The 18,737-nt window shown below is 37.1% G+C and overlaps 1 protein-coding gene across 1 annotated transcript in view; it reads right to left on the bottom strand.

The window, feature by feature from the left end:
- Positions 1 to 18,737, bottom strand: part of STAG1 (STAG1 cohesin complex component) — a 472,075-nt gene that overhangs the window by 266,893 nt on the left and 186,445 nt on the right. The window contains exon 5 of the mRNA XM_069564764.1: positions 926 to 1,022. Coding sequence (XP_069420865.1) covers positions 926 to 1,022 — 97 coding nt within the window. The remainder of the gene's footprint in view (positions 1 to 925; positions 1,023 to 18,737) is intronic.

Raw genomic sequence — 18,737 nt, 5'->3', positions numbered from 1 at the left:
CAGACTGGATTCCTAGCTGGAGAATTAAGATGTCGCACACTGCATGGCATGGCCAAATAAATAAATAGCAAATAAAGTCAAAGTAGAAAGGACATTAAAAAATTAAAGCAGAAATTATTAAAAAATAAAATAAAAATTAAACATATTCTAATAGTTACTGGGGCATAGACTGTCTTGATAGTGTATATATATATATATATATATATATATATACACACACACACATACACTTAGGAACAATAACCTAGGTACTTTGTAAGTATTTGATAAAATTTTTACATTAATATGGTGAATGATAACTTGATCAGAAATAAGAAAGCCTTCAAGAAATCAATTTGATTAGTGACCCCAATAGAAGATCACCTTTCTTCACTGATAAGCAAAGAATGGTGTTTACCAACTGATGTATCCCATACAGTACAATTTAACCTGTTAATATTTATTCTAGAGAAAAAAGGTCTCTATCAGTTACCTACTAATATGATTAAAATAACTTCACTTTTTAACAAATTGTCTATGGATTCCAAATGATTATAAATTTAAACCTGATTTTCATATTCAAGCACTTCATCTACAAGATGAGGATTCAAAATAATAATGTTAGCAACTGGCACAGTTTACAACATAGAGCACAGATACAAATAATATCAGTAAACATTAACTATAAAACCTTGTGATCTAAAAGGTCAATTCACAAAATTCTTAATTTCAGATTTCCTTCAAAACATTAAAATTTCAGAAATCTGTTATGAGTAAAACTGAAGTTGGAAAAAGAGAAATATTTTTAAATAAAATAATTTTACCACAAAAGACTAGCAATTAATTCCAGAATGAATTATAAAATGATTAACACAAGGTAAAGTAAATTTGAAACTGTTGGACTGACAAAGTCTCAGTGTACATCATTTATTCCAACATTCTGTACCTCGACATCCTGAACACTGGATAAAAAAGTTGATTAAATCCAGAAGTGCAATGTCCCTGTCTTGTTTATATGATTCAATCCAGTCATCGACCACAGACTGTGGGGGGGTGGGGGGGGAGAAAAAAAGAAAGAAAAAAATTTTAATTGACATTACAGCAAATGAATTTTCGATAAATTATTGGTTTTCTATGTGTAGCTATTTAAACAAGAAAACTACTTAATTAAATCACATATATAATATATATTAAATTATATATATAATATAAAATTAAGACCATATATAATAAAATACATTTTTCCCTACACACAAGGACGATTCAAAATTAGGAACTCAATTCAATTAATCAACAATGTAACGAAGAAAAATAAATGATTATAATACCAGATCTCAAAAGGTATCTGATAAAAATCCTGGAGCCATGCTTAATAAAAACACATCTAGAAAAACTGGGCTTATGTGATATGTTGGTAAACAACATAAAGACAAAGGCCAAAACAGATTTCTTGTGGAAACTTTAACACTTTTCAGCTCTAAGAAGAATGAGGCAAGGATGTATCCCTAAGCATTTAACACATATTTTAAAGATTTTAGTTTATGCAAAAATTAGTAAAATATCAATAAGGACAATTCTCCTTTTCTACTGAGTCTCTACTAATGCAATATAAAGATTAATTAAAGATTTTACAACTGACAAAAGATAAAAGTACAAAATCAAATTTGAACATTAGCAATATTATGAAATATAAATGGATTGAGAAGGCTGCTCACAACTAAAATCATCTAAAAACAAATTGAAGGACTACATAAATTTTAATGAAGAACATTATAAAACCACCTTTAGGTTACAGAAAATGACTTAAATCAGTTCCATATTAAAAAAGCTTCATGTTGCATCAAGAAAGTCTTTCCAAATTGTTAGATAAATTTAATGTAATTCCACTTAGCATACTACCAGGCATAACTATTGAGAGTTTTGCTGGGGGTGAAGGGGAAGCACAGGAAATAGATAAAAATTACTTTTCAAAAGTTTTAAGTAAACTTTTATTTCTGTACTTAGCTACAACTATGTATAATTAATCCAGAAATCTTAAGATATTCCTTGATGAAAGTTTACATATACATGCACCTGTATAACCATAACCAAAATGCAAATATAAAAAACACCTCCAGAACCAAAACAGGCTGCCCCATGTTCCCTTCTAGTTAGTAACCATTTGGCAAGCAAATAGCTTAATTATTATTCCTTAACAATAGATACGCTTTTGAAATTCATGTCAATACTATTATGTTTTGTGTTTGATTTATTTCAATGTTTTAGCAGTGAGATTCAGTCATGTTACTATGTGTTATTAGTAATTCCTTGTTTGTACTGCTGGACAGCACTTCACTGACTTAACATACTTATCTTACAATCCAATTTACTACTGATGTACATGAGAGTTGTTTCCATTTTAGGGCTATTGCAAATAAAATTATTATGAATACAACTATACACATATCCTCACATAAATGTTTTTTCTGCTGTATACATACCTAGTAGCAGAGTTATTAACAAACAATACATATATATTGAGGTTTAGTATACAATGTCACACTATTTTCCAAAACAGGTATATACTTCCTCCAGCAACATAAGATACTGATATTCAGTGCTCCACATATCACCAATTCTAGATCTCATCAGCCCTTTTATTTTAACCCATTCTGATTGAACATTTCTCTTCTTTAGTGATCTGAGGAGCAATCATATTTCCTTCTATGTTTAAGGGGAAGACCCTTTATTAAAAGCTGGTGTAAATAACAACTCTCTCTCAACACATTAGCGTCTGGTAGATTTGGTTTTTGAAGTATAAAGAAAATACAGTGGTGGTGGTAGTTGCTCAGTTGTGTCTGAATCTTTGCAACCCCATGGAATGCAGCACCCCAGGCTTCCCTATTCTTCACTATCTCCAAGAGCTTATTCATGTCCACTGAGTTGATGATGCCATCCAATCATCTCATCCTAAGAATCTAAAGTTAACTCCAAAAAGATAAGCCTTTCTTAGACTGGCAGACTGATAACTGTTAGACACATTACCAAGTATGGACACAAGCATGTGGATGATACAACTTGCCATAATTTACAGGACCTTGGCTGATAGGTGAAGAGGAGGATAAAATAAAAACTTCATAAGGTACCTCAAAACTAAATAGCTGGGAACATTTTATAAAGAGGAAAAAAAAAACCATAGGGTACATACATGAGATAAAAGGATAAGATATATGGCACACTTCTCATAGAAAATAATAAAAGCCAGTGAATAATAGAATGATATATTTAAAGAAAGAAAGAAAGAAAAACTGCCTGTTGGTTGGAATAAAACCCAGCTTCTCCATCATCCCATAAAAATCAATGTCTGGAGCTTCCCTGGTGGTCTAGTAGTTAAGAATTCTGCCAAAGCAGGGGACATGGATTCCATCCCAGGCCGAGGAACAAAGATTCCATATGCTGTGGAGCAGGTAAGCCCGTATGCTGCAAGTACAGAGCCCATGCTCTACAACAAGAAAAGCTACCGCAATGAGAAGCACGCGCACTCCAATGAAAAGTAGCACCTGCTTACTGCAACTAGAGAAAGTACTCAAGCAGCAAGGAAGACCTAGCGCAGCCATATATAAATAACTGAATCTTTTTTAAAAAAACAAACAAACCAATGACTGAACAGCTATCCAAGAACAAAAAAAGATCCAGGAGATCTCTATAGTCACTTATGAAGTTTTAAGAACAACAAAACTGAGAACATTCACATTAGAAGAAAATGAAGGTTAAATTCATTTTGCCTGCATCATCCCATCCCCCAAACTGGCACCCTTCAGTGCTAAGAAGAAATCTTCCACAGCTAAAAAGAACTCTTCCTGCCAAAAAAAGGAGTGTGGGGTGACTGACCAGCTTCCCCAGCTTCACAGTGCATTGTACAGAGGTTCGGCTTTGGTTTCATTCCACCAAGCCCAGCCACCTGAGATGTTATTGACCCAGCTATGAACAACGAATAAAAGCAGAAGTAATATTATTAACAGAGAAGCAGCCAGAGGGATCACAGTTCACAGAGAACAGCTCTTCAGACAAACTCAGCAAATTTCACCAATGAGAAAGCCAAAGGCCAGCATAGTCACTGTAGACCCCTACAGATCTCGCCAGCTTTTCCCCCAAAGTTATTTGTGTTTGTGTTCATTGATGTCAACTGCCTGAGTCCCTCTCTGTAACCTTTTCCTGCCAATACCAAACCTACACTTGGCCACTACAGCGGCTATTTTATAAATAAGGATATTTTATATCTTATAAATACATAAAATAAAGAAATAAACATACACACACACAATGGAGGGGGGAAGAAAGATTATAATATGTTATAGTTCTCTACAGCTGTGAGAGTTTAAGATGCCAGCCCCCTGAATCTCTACCCACCAAGGAGCCAGACAGCCACACCTGCAGCCAACTGGGGCTGCTGTAGCTGCACAAATGCAAAATACCAGCCTAATACCACCTCCCCACACTGAACCAGACCACTGTGTTCATGCTCAGGGATTGTCCCTCCAACTGTGCACTACCAGACTGACATCCATCACTGGCCTCCCGTGCAGTGAGCATGCACAGAAGGGATGGGAGGGATACGCAGCCACTAGTGAGAGCACCTACAACGAAGGCACCCCATAGCTTCTTGTGGGCCCAGAAAAGGCCCTGCCTCCTGTCACTGGCCAATACCAACAAGTCCACCTATACTTAGCCACTCCAAGCTGTGCACTGCACAACCCAGCCCAATGACCTCTGGCAGCCTTCAAAGCAGTGTGCACATGTGGGCAGAGTGTGTGCAACCATAGATGATGACACTGATGGCCAGGAACTCCAGTTTAGCCAAGGAGACCATAGTGAGCACGAATCCTTGTTGTCTGCAGTGGCCCTCATCACTGTATGTATGCCTGCAACTGGCCTCTACAACAGCCTACCTTGGTCCCTAGCTGATAAATCCCTAGTGAAGGCACTGCTTAGAACTACTACAAGGTTCCTCTCAGTGCTGAGCAAGAACCACACAGTTGTCAATGGTGTGTAGCCCAGTGGCCTGAGCTAAGTACACATCATGCCTGCCCACAGGGATCCAAACTACCACACGTTCCCCACATTGGCACCCTGCATCACCATACCCAGGGTCACAGCATGTGCCAGTGTACTCTCACTCACACGTGAGAGGCTGACCCTTATCAAATTCAGTCTATATATTCTGGAAGAGGTTAACTGCTTCTTCAAATGAACAGACATGAAAACAAAGCAATTGGGATTATGAAGAATTGGGGGAATGTATCTCTACCAAAGAACATAGTAAGCCTACAATAACTGGCAGATTCAGGAGATCTTTGACAGACAAGGAGACTTAAAATAATTACTCTGCAGATGGTCAGAGAGCTATAAGAGAACACAGATAAAAAACTAATGTATCAGGAAAAAAAATACAAGAACAAAATGAGTTCAACAAAGAAACAAAAAACAAAGTAACCAAACAAATTCTGAAACTGAAGAATACAATGACTATACTGAAGAATTCAATACAGAATATATTACTTTTATTGGTATAAATAAATAGAAATTTGTTATCTATTACTGTATCTTTTGATTACAGACCTTACTGAATTCACATTTAAAGTAATTATTGATATGTATGTGTGACTGCCACCTTATTAATTGCTTTCAGGCTGTTTTTGTAGTTCCTCTCTAATGCTTTCTCCTTCTCTTGGGAAAAATGAAAATGGAAATGTAACACCAAAATTTATGGGATACAACAAAAGCAGTTCTAAGAAGGAAGTTCACTGTGATAAACACCCATCTCAAGAGACAAGAAAAATCAACAACCTAAGATTATACTTCAAGAAACTTGAAGGAATGAAGCTCAAAATAAGTGGAGAGATGGAAATATAATGATAAAGATTCAAGCAGAAATTAAGAACTGGTTCTCTGAAAAAGTAAACGAAACTGACAAAACCTTTATCTAGACTCACCAAGAAAAAAAGACTGAAATAAACAAACTCAGAAATAAAAGAAGTATTATAGCTGATTCCACAAAAATCCAAGGATGATGAAAGACTACTGTGAACAATCATAGGCCAACAAATTAGAGAACCTAGGGAAAAAAATAACTAAATTTCAGGACTTCCCCAGAGATACACTGGTTAAGATTCTGCCCTCCAACAAAGGGGGTGTGGGTTCAATCCCTGGCCAGGGAACTAAGATCCCACATGCTGCAAGGGTGGGACCAAATATTCAAGTAAATAATTAAACCTGATTTTAAAAAGTGAGTTAATTCCTAGAAACAAACAACCTAGTAAGACTATCTCATGATGAAATAAAAAATCTGAACTAGCCAGTTACTAGCAAGGAGACTGACAGTAACTAAAAACCTCGCAACAAACAAAGTCCAGGACCAGAAGGCTTCACTGATGACTTTTAACAAACATTCTAGGAAGATGGTAGAGGTCTTCCAAACACATTTTATGAGGCCAATATTACTCTGATACCAAAGCCAGACAAAAATACACCACAAGAAAACGCCAATATTCCTGATGAACACAGATGCAAAAATCCTGTAGGAATATCAGCAAATCAAACTCAACAATGTATTAAAAGGATCATATACCTTGACTAACCCTGGGATTTCTTTGGAAGGAATGATGCTAAAGCTGAAATTCCAGTACTTTGGCCACCTCATGTGAAGAGTTGACTCATTGGAAAAGACTCTGATGCTGGGAGGGATTGGGGGCAGGAGGAGAAGGGAACGACAGAGGATGAGATGGCTGGATGGCATCACGGACTCAATGGACTTGAGTCTGAGTAAACTCCGGGAGATGGCATGGACAGGGATACCTGGCGTGCTGCGATTCCTGGGGTTGCAACGAGTCGGACACGACTGAGCAACTGAACTGAACTGAAGCAGGATTTGTTCCAGTGATGCAAGGATGGTGCAAGATGCAAAAATAAATGTGATACACCACATGAATAGAATAAAAGATTAAAACAGCACTCTTGTCATCACTCCTATTCAACTCTCCTAGCCAAAGCAATCAGTCAAGAAAAAGAAAATGTATTTTAAAAGGTATATAAAAGGTATCCAAAAAGAAAAGGAAGCAATAAAAAAATGTTTTTGCAGATAATGACCTTCCATGTAGAAAATCTTCAAGACTCCATGAAAAAACAAGTCAACAAGTTGCAGGATGCAATAAGTTACAGGATACAAAATCAACATTCAGAAAACAGCTGCATTTCTATACAATGTAAAACTTGTATTTCTATATTAAATCAAATTAATAAATCACTAACTTTGATAGAAAACAATCAAATTAAAACCTGGCAAAGAATTTGAATAGTTTTACAGAGAACACATACAAATGGCTAAGAAATACATGAAAAGACACTCAACATTATTTAATCATCAAGAAAATACAAATTAAAACCGCAATAAGATATTAATGCCACCCCAGTTTGGAATGGCTATTATCAAAAAGATAAGACATAACAAGTGTTGGTGAGAGTGTGCACTGTTAGTGCAAATGTCAACTAGTACAGCCACTACATAAAGCAGTACAGATGTTCATCATAAAATTAAAAACTAGAACCACCACATACTCCAGAAATCCCACTTATGGGTATCTATATATATAAAGGAAATAAAATCAGGATTTTATTGAAATATCTGCACTCTTATGTTCACTGCATTCACAATGGTCAAAATAAGGAAATAACTTCAATATCTTTTCTTTTTTTAATATTCCACATGTAAGTGTTACACAGTGTTGTCTGTCTTTCTCTGATGTACTGAACCTAGTACAATGGCCTCAAGGTTCATGTAAGTTGTTGCAAGTGGCAGGATTTCCTCCTCTCTCATGGATGAATTAGTATTCCCCTCCCAACACACACATATAGTATATCTCAATAAAGGTGGAGAAAATTAAAAACAGGCTATATAGAATTTTGTATATGGCAGAAAGATACCTTCAAATAAAAGCAACATGAAAACTTCACAAAGAAAACTAAAACAAAACCAAGCAAATAGACTAATAAAGACTACTCCTGAAACACAGACAATCCAGACTGAATAAAAATCAATCACATGATATTTACAAGAGACATACTTTGAATATAACAGCACATATAGGTTATAGTAAAATGGAGAATAAATGTATACCATGCAAACTTTAACTATAAAATGCTGTTATGATTGTTATATTAGACAAAGAAATCAAGACAAGGAATATGACAAAGATTTTTTTTAAAACCTTATAATAATAAAGTGGTAAATAATCAGGAAGATAAAGTGATTACAAATTTTTATACATCCAAATAATGGAGAAGGCGATGGCACCCCACTCCAATACTCTTGCCTGGTAAATCCCATGGACGGAGGAGCCTGGTAGGCTGCAGTCCATGGGGTAGCGAACAGTCGGACATGACTGAGTGACTTCACTTTCACTTTTCACTTTCATGCATTAGAGAAGGAAATGGCAACCCACTCCAGTGTTCTTGCCTGGAGAATCCCAGGGACGGGAGAGCCTGGTGGGCTGCCATCTATGGGGTCGCACAGAGTAGGACACAACTGAAGCGACGCAGCAGCAGCAGCAGCAGCAGCAGTGAGTCCCCAAATACATAAAGCAAAACGTGAACTACAAGGAAAAATGTGCAAATAGACAACTATAGGCGAGATTTTTACTACACCTCTATTGATAACTGAGGGAAGAAGCAAACACAAAAAATAGTAAACATATAGAATATTTGAACAGCACTGCTAATAAACATGATCTATTCAACATACAATCACTACACCAACAATTACAGAATACACATTCCTTTTAGCTACACACTGAACATTCACCAAAAGACCGAACAGCAAGCCTCTATGACTTCTCAAGGATAAAAAAAACACACGGAAAATTCTCTGAATATGATGGATTTAAATTAGACTTCAGCAACAAAAATGTTATCTGAAATATCCCAAATGTTTTGGTAATTAGGCAATATTTTGAACTGAATGATAATGAAAGTACAACATATCAAAATTTGTAGAATGCAGGTAAAACAGTGCTTAGAGGGAAATTTATAGCTTCATGTACTGTATAATAAAAGAAAGTTCTAAACCAATGATTTAAGCTTTCACCTTAAGAAACATACATTACATTTAAATGTTGGCTGCCCTCAGTTAAGGAGCAGAGAAAGATATTACCCCAAGATTACAAGAAAAAAACATTTCTAATAATACACCCACAATCTCTCAGAGAGAAGAACATGTAAAATACCAGTCACACAATCATTCTGGGAGCTAAGGTGACAGAGGCTCTAACATCCTCTATCACCTTTTAAGGTCATATAAGGTCATCCTCTATAAGAGGCTTCCAAGGTTGATCATGAGAAGTCCAAAGCCAGCTAATGGAAGAAAAAACATAGAAAAGCATGACAGATTTTTATAATTCAGCTTTGGAATAATACTTTGTCCAATACTTCATTAGCAAGAACGTATAAACTAGCCATATCTAGATAAATGGGAAGCATGAAGTCTGTTTTCGCCAGTACCTTTCTGGAACTTTATCCACTATGAAAAAGGAAAAACAAATTTGGTAAGTGGCCAGTCATATCTGCCAAAATCTGCCCTCTTGTCTATAAATATTTATATATTTCTTCTTCCTACACAGAAAAAGTACGCACCTGCCTGGATACTTTAAGTGCTGCTTACTGGGGCAAAAGTATCAATCTAAAATATTTATAAAAGAATGTTTCACAAAATTACATTATATGTGTACAGAATAAAATATAACTACACAAATGAGCTATATCAATATGGTAGCACTAATGATTTAAAGTTATTTGTGACATGTTAAGTGAAAAGAGAACTGTATGATTCTACTCTTAGATGATATCACACACATGCATTTATAGTAGCATAGAAAAAGATATGCAAAAATTCAAACTGTGACACTGACAGGCTTGTCCTCAATTCATTATAAAAAGTTTAAATCTAAGACTTTACTAAAATTATAATCTGAGAAATTATAGATCCTCAAAGAGAAAACCACAAGCCAGCAATTAAATCACAGATAACAGTGAAGTGACAAAAATTATGACACTTGCTGTTTTAACAGTCTACAAAGGTAGGACAGTATAATAAATTTATAGTAGTTAGAAGTATAGCTTAAAAACTGAGAAAGAAAAACTAAAGCGAAAATAAATGTCAAGAGTAAGAACAGGAAACAGAAAAAATGTGGAACAGAACAGTCAATATCATAGTTTAAAATGAGTTTCAGATTTGCCTCTAAGCATCATAAAGTAAACCTAAAAGAAAGATTTTAGATATTTTTTCAACACTGCTTTTACTAATATCATATACATGTCTTCTCGGAATGCAAGTAAAAAAATAAATATGACATAGGTAGACTGAGAAGAGTTTTTTTATTATTCCATGAAACTAGACTGTTATTTTAACCTCAGATACAAGCTAAAATATTCTTCTTTCAGAGTTCTCTAAAGGCTGTTCTTTGTTGTTGATTTTTGTGTTAACTGCAGTTTCTGGCCAATTTGATCACCTTATCACTGTCCTTTTACCCAACTGTATTATTGCTTAGAGAAATTTGTTTTTAAACTCAGATAAATGCTGTGACCCATCATGTGACAGGGCAGATTTTATTCCGGAGTTAGGAATAGAATCACATACTGCAATATAATTCCAATGTCATTTTTCAGAAAAATAAACCACTTTCATACTTTTACTTGACACCAATCTTGTTCTGTTCTTCTTTTGTTTTGTATTATTCAGTTTTTGAAATAGAAAGCAATTTCAACAAGTACACTTTTCAGTTTAACATGATAACCTAACTAGGTCTGAAGTTGAGTACTGTAATAGTGATATGTAAGTAAAATGGTACAAACACGTTAAAACGATATTTTAAATATCAGTTCTCTGCCTCAGGGGAACTACAGGGGATTATTACTGTAAGGTGAGTTGCCTCCTACTCCTAAAGCTGGGAAAACACTATCCAGTTAATAGAACTATTGGTTAGTGTGATATTCACAGAAATGGAGGCCATGACAACACCCACTGGATTTGGCCATCCAAATTAAAGTGAGCCTTAAGAAGGCAATGCAAAATAATATGCCTAAAAGAGTCAGCAATCAAGAAGGAAAAAAGAAAATCAGGTATGTATGAAACAGATGGAAGATTTAAAGCATGAAAAGACTTTCTGGAAGTTAAAAAAAAAAGACTATCAAATTTAAATATTCATTGGACCAATTTAAGAATAATCACAACAAAGAATAAATTTAAAATCCTGGAAGGTGAATGGGGAAACAAATCTCAACACAAAAATATAAAAATGGAATTCATGAGTTAAAGGGTAAAGTCGAGATAAAATCTTATGTCAGAAAGCCTATACAAACTCCACTTCTACACACAGAGCATAACCTGCCTCTCTCTTAAGAAAGCAAAGAGCTGCCAACACCAGCCATTTAAGGAAATCTTCATCAGTTACCAGTTTACTGTGCCTCAACTCCAAAGTTACCCTTCAGTTATCTGCTCTGTACTAATGAGCAGATACTTCTCTCACAGTAAAGCACTATTACTTCTCTTTCACAGTAAGCACTATTTAAGCTTTATTCGCATATAGCTCTGGAAGAATACTGCAGGAGGAAAGGGGCCTCTCTTCCTTTTCATATGTCAGTCAAGTTATTCTTGCTCTTAACGTATAGTCCAAGAGCAGCAACTATATAAAAGGAAATCCAGTGGTGTTTATCCCAGGCTCATGACAAGAGTGTGCCGTCCTTGGGCAACCTTATGCCCCAGCCTGGGATTAGTGATTGCCCTTGTGATGCAGGCCTACTGACGCAGACACTGGCATGCTTCAGGGCTCATGCTGGCAGCAGTGCCCTCATCTTTCATGTACAACTGTCTACCTCGCTTAACATGGCTATAACTCAGTACTGTTTTCTGCTGCCCAGTAACTGTGAACCAGCTCTGGTTAAGGCAATCCAGTGAACTTCTCTGTTATTTAATAGGCTCTAACTCCACTTTCTCCAATAAGGTTTGAACTCCTGCCTAGGGAACCTTCTGTCTTTCCTTGAGAAATCTCCTTCAGCCCTAGAAGATTTAGTGTTATCTTTACATCTTTATAGTTACTCTTCTATCATAGTTTAGTAATTATGTATAATACATTTTACCAATTCAAACTGTTGTTTCCAACTCCCAACTGAATCCAGATAGGTACAGAAATAGTCCTGGGAATGGTTCCAAATGATAAACTAGTAAATATGAGATTTGGGGACTGGTTTGGTCATATCCTGGGGATTAAGCACAGGGCTAAGATCCTGGCCAAGCAAATGGGATGCTAGTAATATATGGCAGACAGCAGTTTCAGGAAACCAATGAACCTTTCAGCTGTGTTTCATCGTGATAAAGTGTCAACTCAAGCACATGCCTTTGGAACTTAACTGGCTCTTTATATGCCACTGGGTTTCCCAAGTGATGCTGAGGCTAAAGAATCCGCCTGCCAATGCAGAAGACGTAGGAGACCTGAGTTCAGCATCTGGGTCAGGAAGATCCCCTGGACGAGGGCATGGCAGCCCACTCCAGTATTCTTGCCTGGAGAATCCCACAGACAAGAGGAGCCTGGCGGGCTACAGTCCATAGGGTCACAAAGAGTTTGACATGACTGAATGGCGTAGTACAGCACATGATACCTACCATTACGGTAGTAATGATGACAATTGAGCACTTAGAAAATGAAAAGCTCCAGTCCATTAACTCTCAGCTTAAGTCACATTGTGAGAACCAGAGAGCTGACACTGCTGAAAGCCAAACTCAAAATTTAATTGTGTACACTGCTGAATTACAAACATCAGCTAAATTCAGTCTCAAGTTTCTCATTGGAAAATTAAAACCTTAATGGGGAAAGAGTAAGATCCTGAAATTCGAATAGAGCATCGAGCTGGTCTTAAATGAAACTGAAAATTTTGACTCCTTGCCTACTCCCTAACCCTCCACTACTAATTAGGAACCTCCTATACATTAAAAGACACTCCTTGGAAGAAAAGTTATGACCAACCTAGATAGCATATTGAAAAACAGAGACATTACTTTGATGACTAAGGTCCATCTAGTCAAGCCTATGGTTTTTCCAGCGGTCACGTATGGATGCGAGAATTGGACTGTGAAGAAGGCTGAGAGCCGAAGGATTGATGCTTTGAAACTGTGGTGTTGGAGAAGACTCTTGAGAATCCCCTGGACTGCAAGGAGATCTAACCAATCCATTCTGAAGGAGATTAGCCCTGGGATTTCTTTGGCAGGAATGATGCTAAAGCTAAAACTCCAGTACTTTGGCCACCTCATGTGAAGAGCTGACTCATTGGAAAAGACTCTGATGCTGGGAAGGATTGGGGGCAGGAGGAGAAGGGGACAACAGAGGATGAAATGGCTGGATGGCATCACTGAGTCGATGGACGTGAGTCTGAGTGAACTCCGGGAGTTGGTGATGGACAGGGAGGCCTGGCGTGCTGCGATTCATGGGGTCACAAAGAGTCAGACATGACTGAGCAACTGAACTGAACTGATACAGGTGGAAATAGCTTGCCTTCCAGTGTCTAAGAACACTAGCCCTCTTTGGCTTAAAAATCTTCTGATAATCTCATGTGGAAAAATTCTTGAAGGGTTATGCTCATTTTCCTAAAGACCCGCCACAGTCAACTCCTTTGGCCATTAGATTCATAAATAGAGTCAAAACTCAGCATGATCCTGGGGGGACAGGTACACACTATGACTCAAAAGGAAATAGCTTACATACCCAGAAGAAACTCGAGAACCACGTGTAGAGTGGATTCCTGAACTATTTGACCACAGAAGGTAAAATATAATGTCACATCTGGGCAAATTAATTGATTCATGGGTACACTTAGCAGAGAGAACAGATTTAATATACTAGTTCATGTACCTGAAAGTGGTGATCACTATTATCTAATTGGTGCAACAAAAGCTGGATTTAAAGGTTGAGATGTCAGAGCTTTCTTGGCATTGATATGGAAGGAAGGAGGAAAGAAGGTAGTGATTTAGGGAGCTGAACTGGACTTATCATGTGAGAATTTCATATTGACATTTCTCATCTATGCTACACAAGAGAGCACAGAGAGCATTAGTGCAGGGAGGAATGACATCTACCTTCCTTACAAAGGTCTGTGATTACTCTTCTTTGTGAGCCTGGTAAGAGTGTAGGGAATGTGGTCATGAAGAAGAGCTTCCAGGCTTCAACAGAGATGATGAGAGTCAAGGTAACACAGCCCAAGAGGATATACTTAAGCACCAAAGACAAGGTGGGTACATTACCTGTACAGGGCATCAGGGATGTACTTATCATCAGAATGATTTGGCAGCAGCTAAAGGGTTACAGTGCCCCCAGGAACAAAACAGGTGTGGAGTCCATGTTTACTATGTTTATTTTATATAACAGGAAAAATGCTAGGTCTTGTAGCCAAAAGTCTGTCACCAACACATAGTGCAGAGTTAAAGCCTTCTCATCAAGTTAACTTTTCACCAAGAACTTAAAGCCTTCTCACTTGCCAAATCTGAGTTAGCTCACAGATGCAGAGTTGGCTGAATAAAGTGGAAACCAGGTCCCTTGCAAAAGGACCTTGCAGAAGTTAAGTCACACCATATACCCTCCTCTTAACCTTCTCCAGAGACTTGCAACCACTAATTAGAGGTATTATATATCATAAAAATGAAATAGTTTTTGATAAACATTGTCTCTGAACAGCCTTTAATTCCTGGCACTGTGGTTCAGAAGTTAATTTAAGAAGGAGGTTTATGGGGATACATGATGTATGAGTCAGGTGACATACATGGAGTTGTTAACTCCAGCCCGACCAAGAATGAGGCCAAACGGCCCAGGAATTCACCCTGTGGTTATTTCCTTGGTTCCTGAACATATACTTGGAACAGACATACTTGGCAACTGGAAGAAACCCACATTAACTTTCTGACCTGTGGAATAAGAGGCATTATGGTAGGAATGTCGGAAGAAAGTTCATGGAACTTCCTTTCCTTACCAAAGTAATAAACTAGAAGCAATACAACATTCCTGGGGGAATTACAGAATTTAACCGAAGACTTCAAAGAGGGAGAAGTAGAGAAATCCATCTTTTCCCTACTAAACTCATCAGGTTGGCCAACACTGAAGGCAGATGGAAACTGAAGAACAACTATGGATCACTGTAAGCTTAAAGAAGTGGTAACCTTCAAAGCATCTGCAGACGCTGTCAATTGATATGCAGCTACCAACCTGGTTGGGCTACCCATGTGGGCTCCCTGGTAAAGAATCTGCCTGCCAATATAGGAGATGCCGGAGACATGGGTTTGATCCCTGGGTCAGGAAGATCCACTGGAGGAGGAAATGGCAACCCACTCCAGTGTTTCTGCTGGGAAATCCAATGAACAGAGGAGTTTGGTGGATTACAGTTGATGGGGTTGCAAAGAGGTGGACATGACTGAGCACACACACACACAATTTGGCTAATGTCTTTTTTCCTTATTTACAAGGACCACTCAAAGTCAGTTTCTTTACCTGGAATGGACAAGCAAGTACAACTTCCACAGTGCTGCCTCAGCATTATGTTAATTTTCCTGGTATCATAAACAGCTTCGTGGTTACGTACATCTCCCTATCTTTGAGAGTCAGGGATCTAGATACAACTCAGCTGAATCTTCTCATAGGGTCTCACAAGGCTGCAATCAAGGTATTTGCTATCCTACATTATCACTTGGAGGTGCAAATGAAAACGAATCTACTACTAAGCTCACTTATGTTGTTGGGAGCATTTATTTCCTTGTGGTTGGTTAAAGAATTGAGGACCATGACCAGCTGCTGGCTATTTGCTGGAAACAAGTTGCCCACAGTTTCTTGCCACATGCACTTCCCCAACATGATCAATTACTTTGAGTCAACCAACAATCAGAATCATTAGACAAAATCACCTAGCAAGACAGAATCTTGTATAACAAAGGGTAATTTAAGAATTGCACTCCCACCACCCTTGCTGTAACTGATGGTTAGAAGCAGGTCTCAAAACAGTCAATGGGATGAGTCAAAAGCATGAATAATAACAGGAAGCCATCAGGGGCAACACTTGAGTCTACTGCCAAAGCAGTCCACAGGTATCTTGATCATCTCTACATGTCACAGAACATCACATTAGTTTACTATTTTGATGACATGCCCCAACCACTGAATGCCCAAATACTTAACTGAGATGGCCATGGGGCCCCTAATGTTTTTAGGTACTGCCCTCTATTTTGCATATATATAAGGTTTGCTCGTATTTAATAACTTCTGTTCATCATATTCAATCAGCAAAATGCTGCCAAAAATAATAGTGAGTAATTATGTTGAATAAATATCAGAAGAAAATGTTGAAAGAAATGAAAATATTATTTTGAGAAGCAGGACTGCAAGTAAGTAGGTAAAGTCATGACAAATTGCAATTATAGTCCCTGTACTCTTTGATTTCTCTAAAAAGTCATGTACATACATATAAACCAACTGGCTTACAAAAGGAAGAAAATAAAGATATGGATGAGAAAAACTAGGTGAATAAACAAAAACAGATATGCTGAGTAGAAATGTAAACATTAAACTAGAATTTAAAATTAGAAACACTAAACAGAAAATAGATATTATATAATTCTAAAAGGCTAAATACTAAAGAAAATTAAACAAGTAAAACATTTCCTTTAAGTTTGCTTTAGAATTCTCAACCCAATTATTTTTCATATAACTTTTTCTAATTGTTTCATGACATAACTGTGTATATTTAATTCTCTACTACATTTTTAAAAAATTATTTTCTTATTTTTGCCTGTGCCAGGTCTTCCTTGCTCTGTGCAGGCTTCTGGTTCTGGTGGGTTCTCTTGTTCCAGAACATGGGTTCTAGAGCATGCAGACTCAGCAGCATTGGGAATCTTGCCAGACTAAGGATGGAACCTGTATTCCCTGCACTGGCAGATAGACTCCTGACCACTGGACCACTGGAAATACACTCTACTCATTTAGACATTGGTGTATTATAGGAGATAAAGTTCTGCATTTTTTTTCAAGTTGTTAATAAAGTGACAGCTATAAAGAGCAACAAATAGGAAGGGCACAATTTTTAACAAATTATTATATATGCTTAGGTCTGTTTGTGTTTAGCTGATCCATTTTTGAGTTGTTGAGCCAATCACCAACATTAATATTTTCTGTAGTTTTACAGTCTACTAAATTGCAGACAGAGTCCCCTGTTACTCTTTGTTTTTAGAATTTTCTTGGCCACTTAAGTGTAATTTGTTCTTCTCAATCACTTCAGCAATTTCAAAATCAATGCCTAAGATTCTGAATGGTGCTGCATTATATAAATAAATTAATTTTAAGACTTTTAAAGGAAATATTAATGAACAATACTATTTCAGGAAAAAACTGATTTACTTCTAAGTACAGAAACAAAATCCTGGGGATTCAAAGTTCCACCATTTAAAAATACTTTTTTAACTGATGTATAGTTGATTTAATATAAAGTATAAAGAAAAATAAAAAATAAAGAAAAATAAAGTACAAAGTATGATTTAGTAGAAAGAAATATCAGAGAAGGCAATGGCAACCCACTCCAGTACTCTTGCCAGGAAAATCCCATGGATGGAGGAGCCTGGTAGGCTGCTGTCCATGGGGTATCAAACAGTCGGACACAACTGAGCAACTTCACGTTCACTTTTCACTTTCATGCATTGGAGAAGGAAATGGTAACCCACTCCAGTGTTCTTGCCTGGAGAATCCCAGGGACGGCAGAACCTGGTGGGCTGCCACCTATGGGGTTGCGCAGAATTGGACACGACTGAAGCGACTTAACAGCAGATACTTTATTTTTCTTTATAAAGAAAAACTACATAGGATAAAGAAAGCTGAGCACCAAAGAATTGATACTTTTGAACTGTGGTGTTGGAGAAGACTCTTGAGAGTCCCTTGAACTGCAAGAAAATCCAACCAGTCCATCCAACAGGAAATCAGTCATGAATATTCATTGGAAGGACTGATGCTGAAGCTGAAATTCCAATACTTTGCCACCTGATGCGAAGAACTGACTCATTTGAAAAGATCCTGATGCTGGGAAAGATCGAAGGCCAGAGAAGAAGGGTACAACAGAGGATGAGATGGTTGGATGGCATCACCAACTTGATGGACATAAGATTGAGTAAGCTCAGGGAGTTGGTGATGGACAGGGAGGCCTGGTGTGCTGCAGTCCATGGGGTCACAAACAGACATGACTGAGCGACTGAACTGATAGTTGATTTACAATACTGTTATTAGTTTCAGGTGTATAGCATAGTGATTCAGCTTTTCTTTTCCAAACTATATTCCATTATAGGCAAATACAAGATATTTGATATAATTCTCAGTGCTATACAGTAAATTTATGCTGCTTAATTATTTTACGTATAGTAGTTTGTATCTGTTAGTCCCATACTCCTAATCTGTCCCTCTGCTACTACTTCTGTCCTTTGAGGGTAACCATAAGTTTGTTTTCTATGTCTCTGAGTCTGTTTCTGTTTTGAACATAGATTCATATGTATCATTTAAAACTTGTTTATTGAAATAGAGGTGATTTAAAATATCACATTAGTTTCAAGTGTACAGCATAGTGATTCAATATTTTTACAAATATTTTCATTAAAAGTTGTAATAATAAGATAATGGCTATAATTCCTGTGGGCTTTCCTTGTGGCTCAGCTGGTAAAG

Source organism: Ovis canadensis, chromosome 1 (assembly GCF_042477335.2).
Source record: "Ovis canadensis isolate MfBH-ARS-UI-01 breed Bighorn chromosome 1, ARS-UI_OviCan_v2, whole genome shotgun sequence".
Classification (NCBI taxonomy): Eukaryota; Metazoa; Chordata; class Mammalia; order Artiodactyla; family Bovidae; genus Ovis; species Ovis canadensis.
Note: the sequence above shows the minus strand (reverse complement) of the source record. Positions and strands in the feature narration are given on the sequence as shown.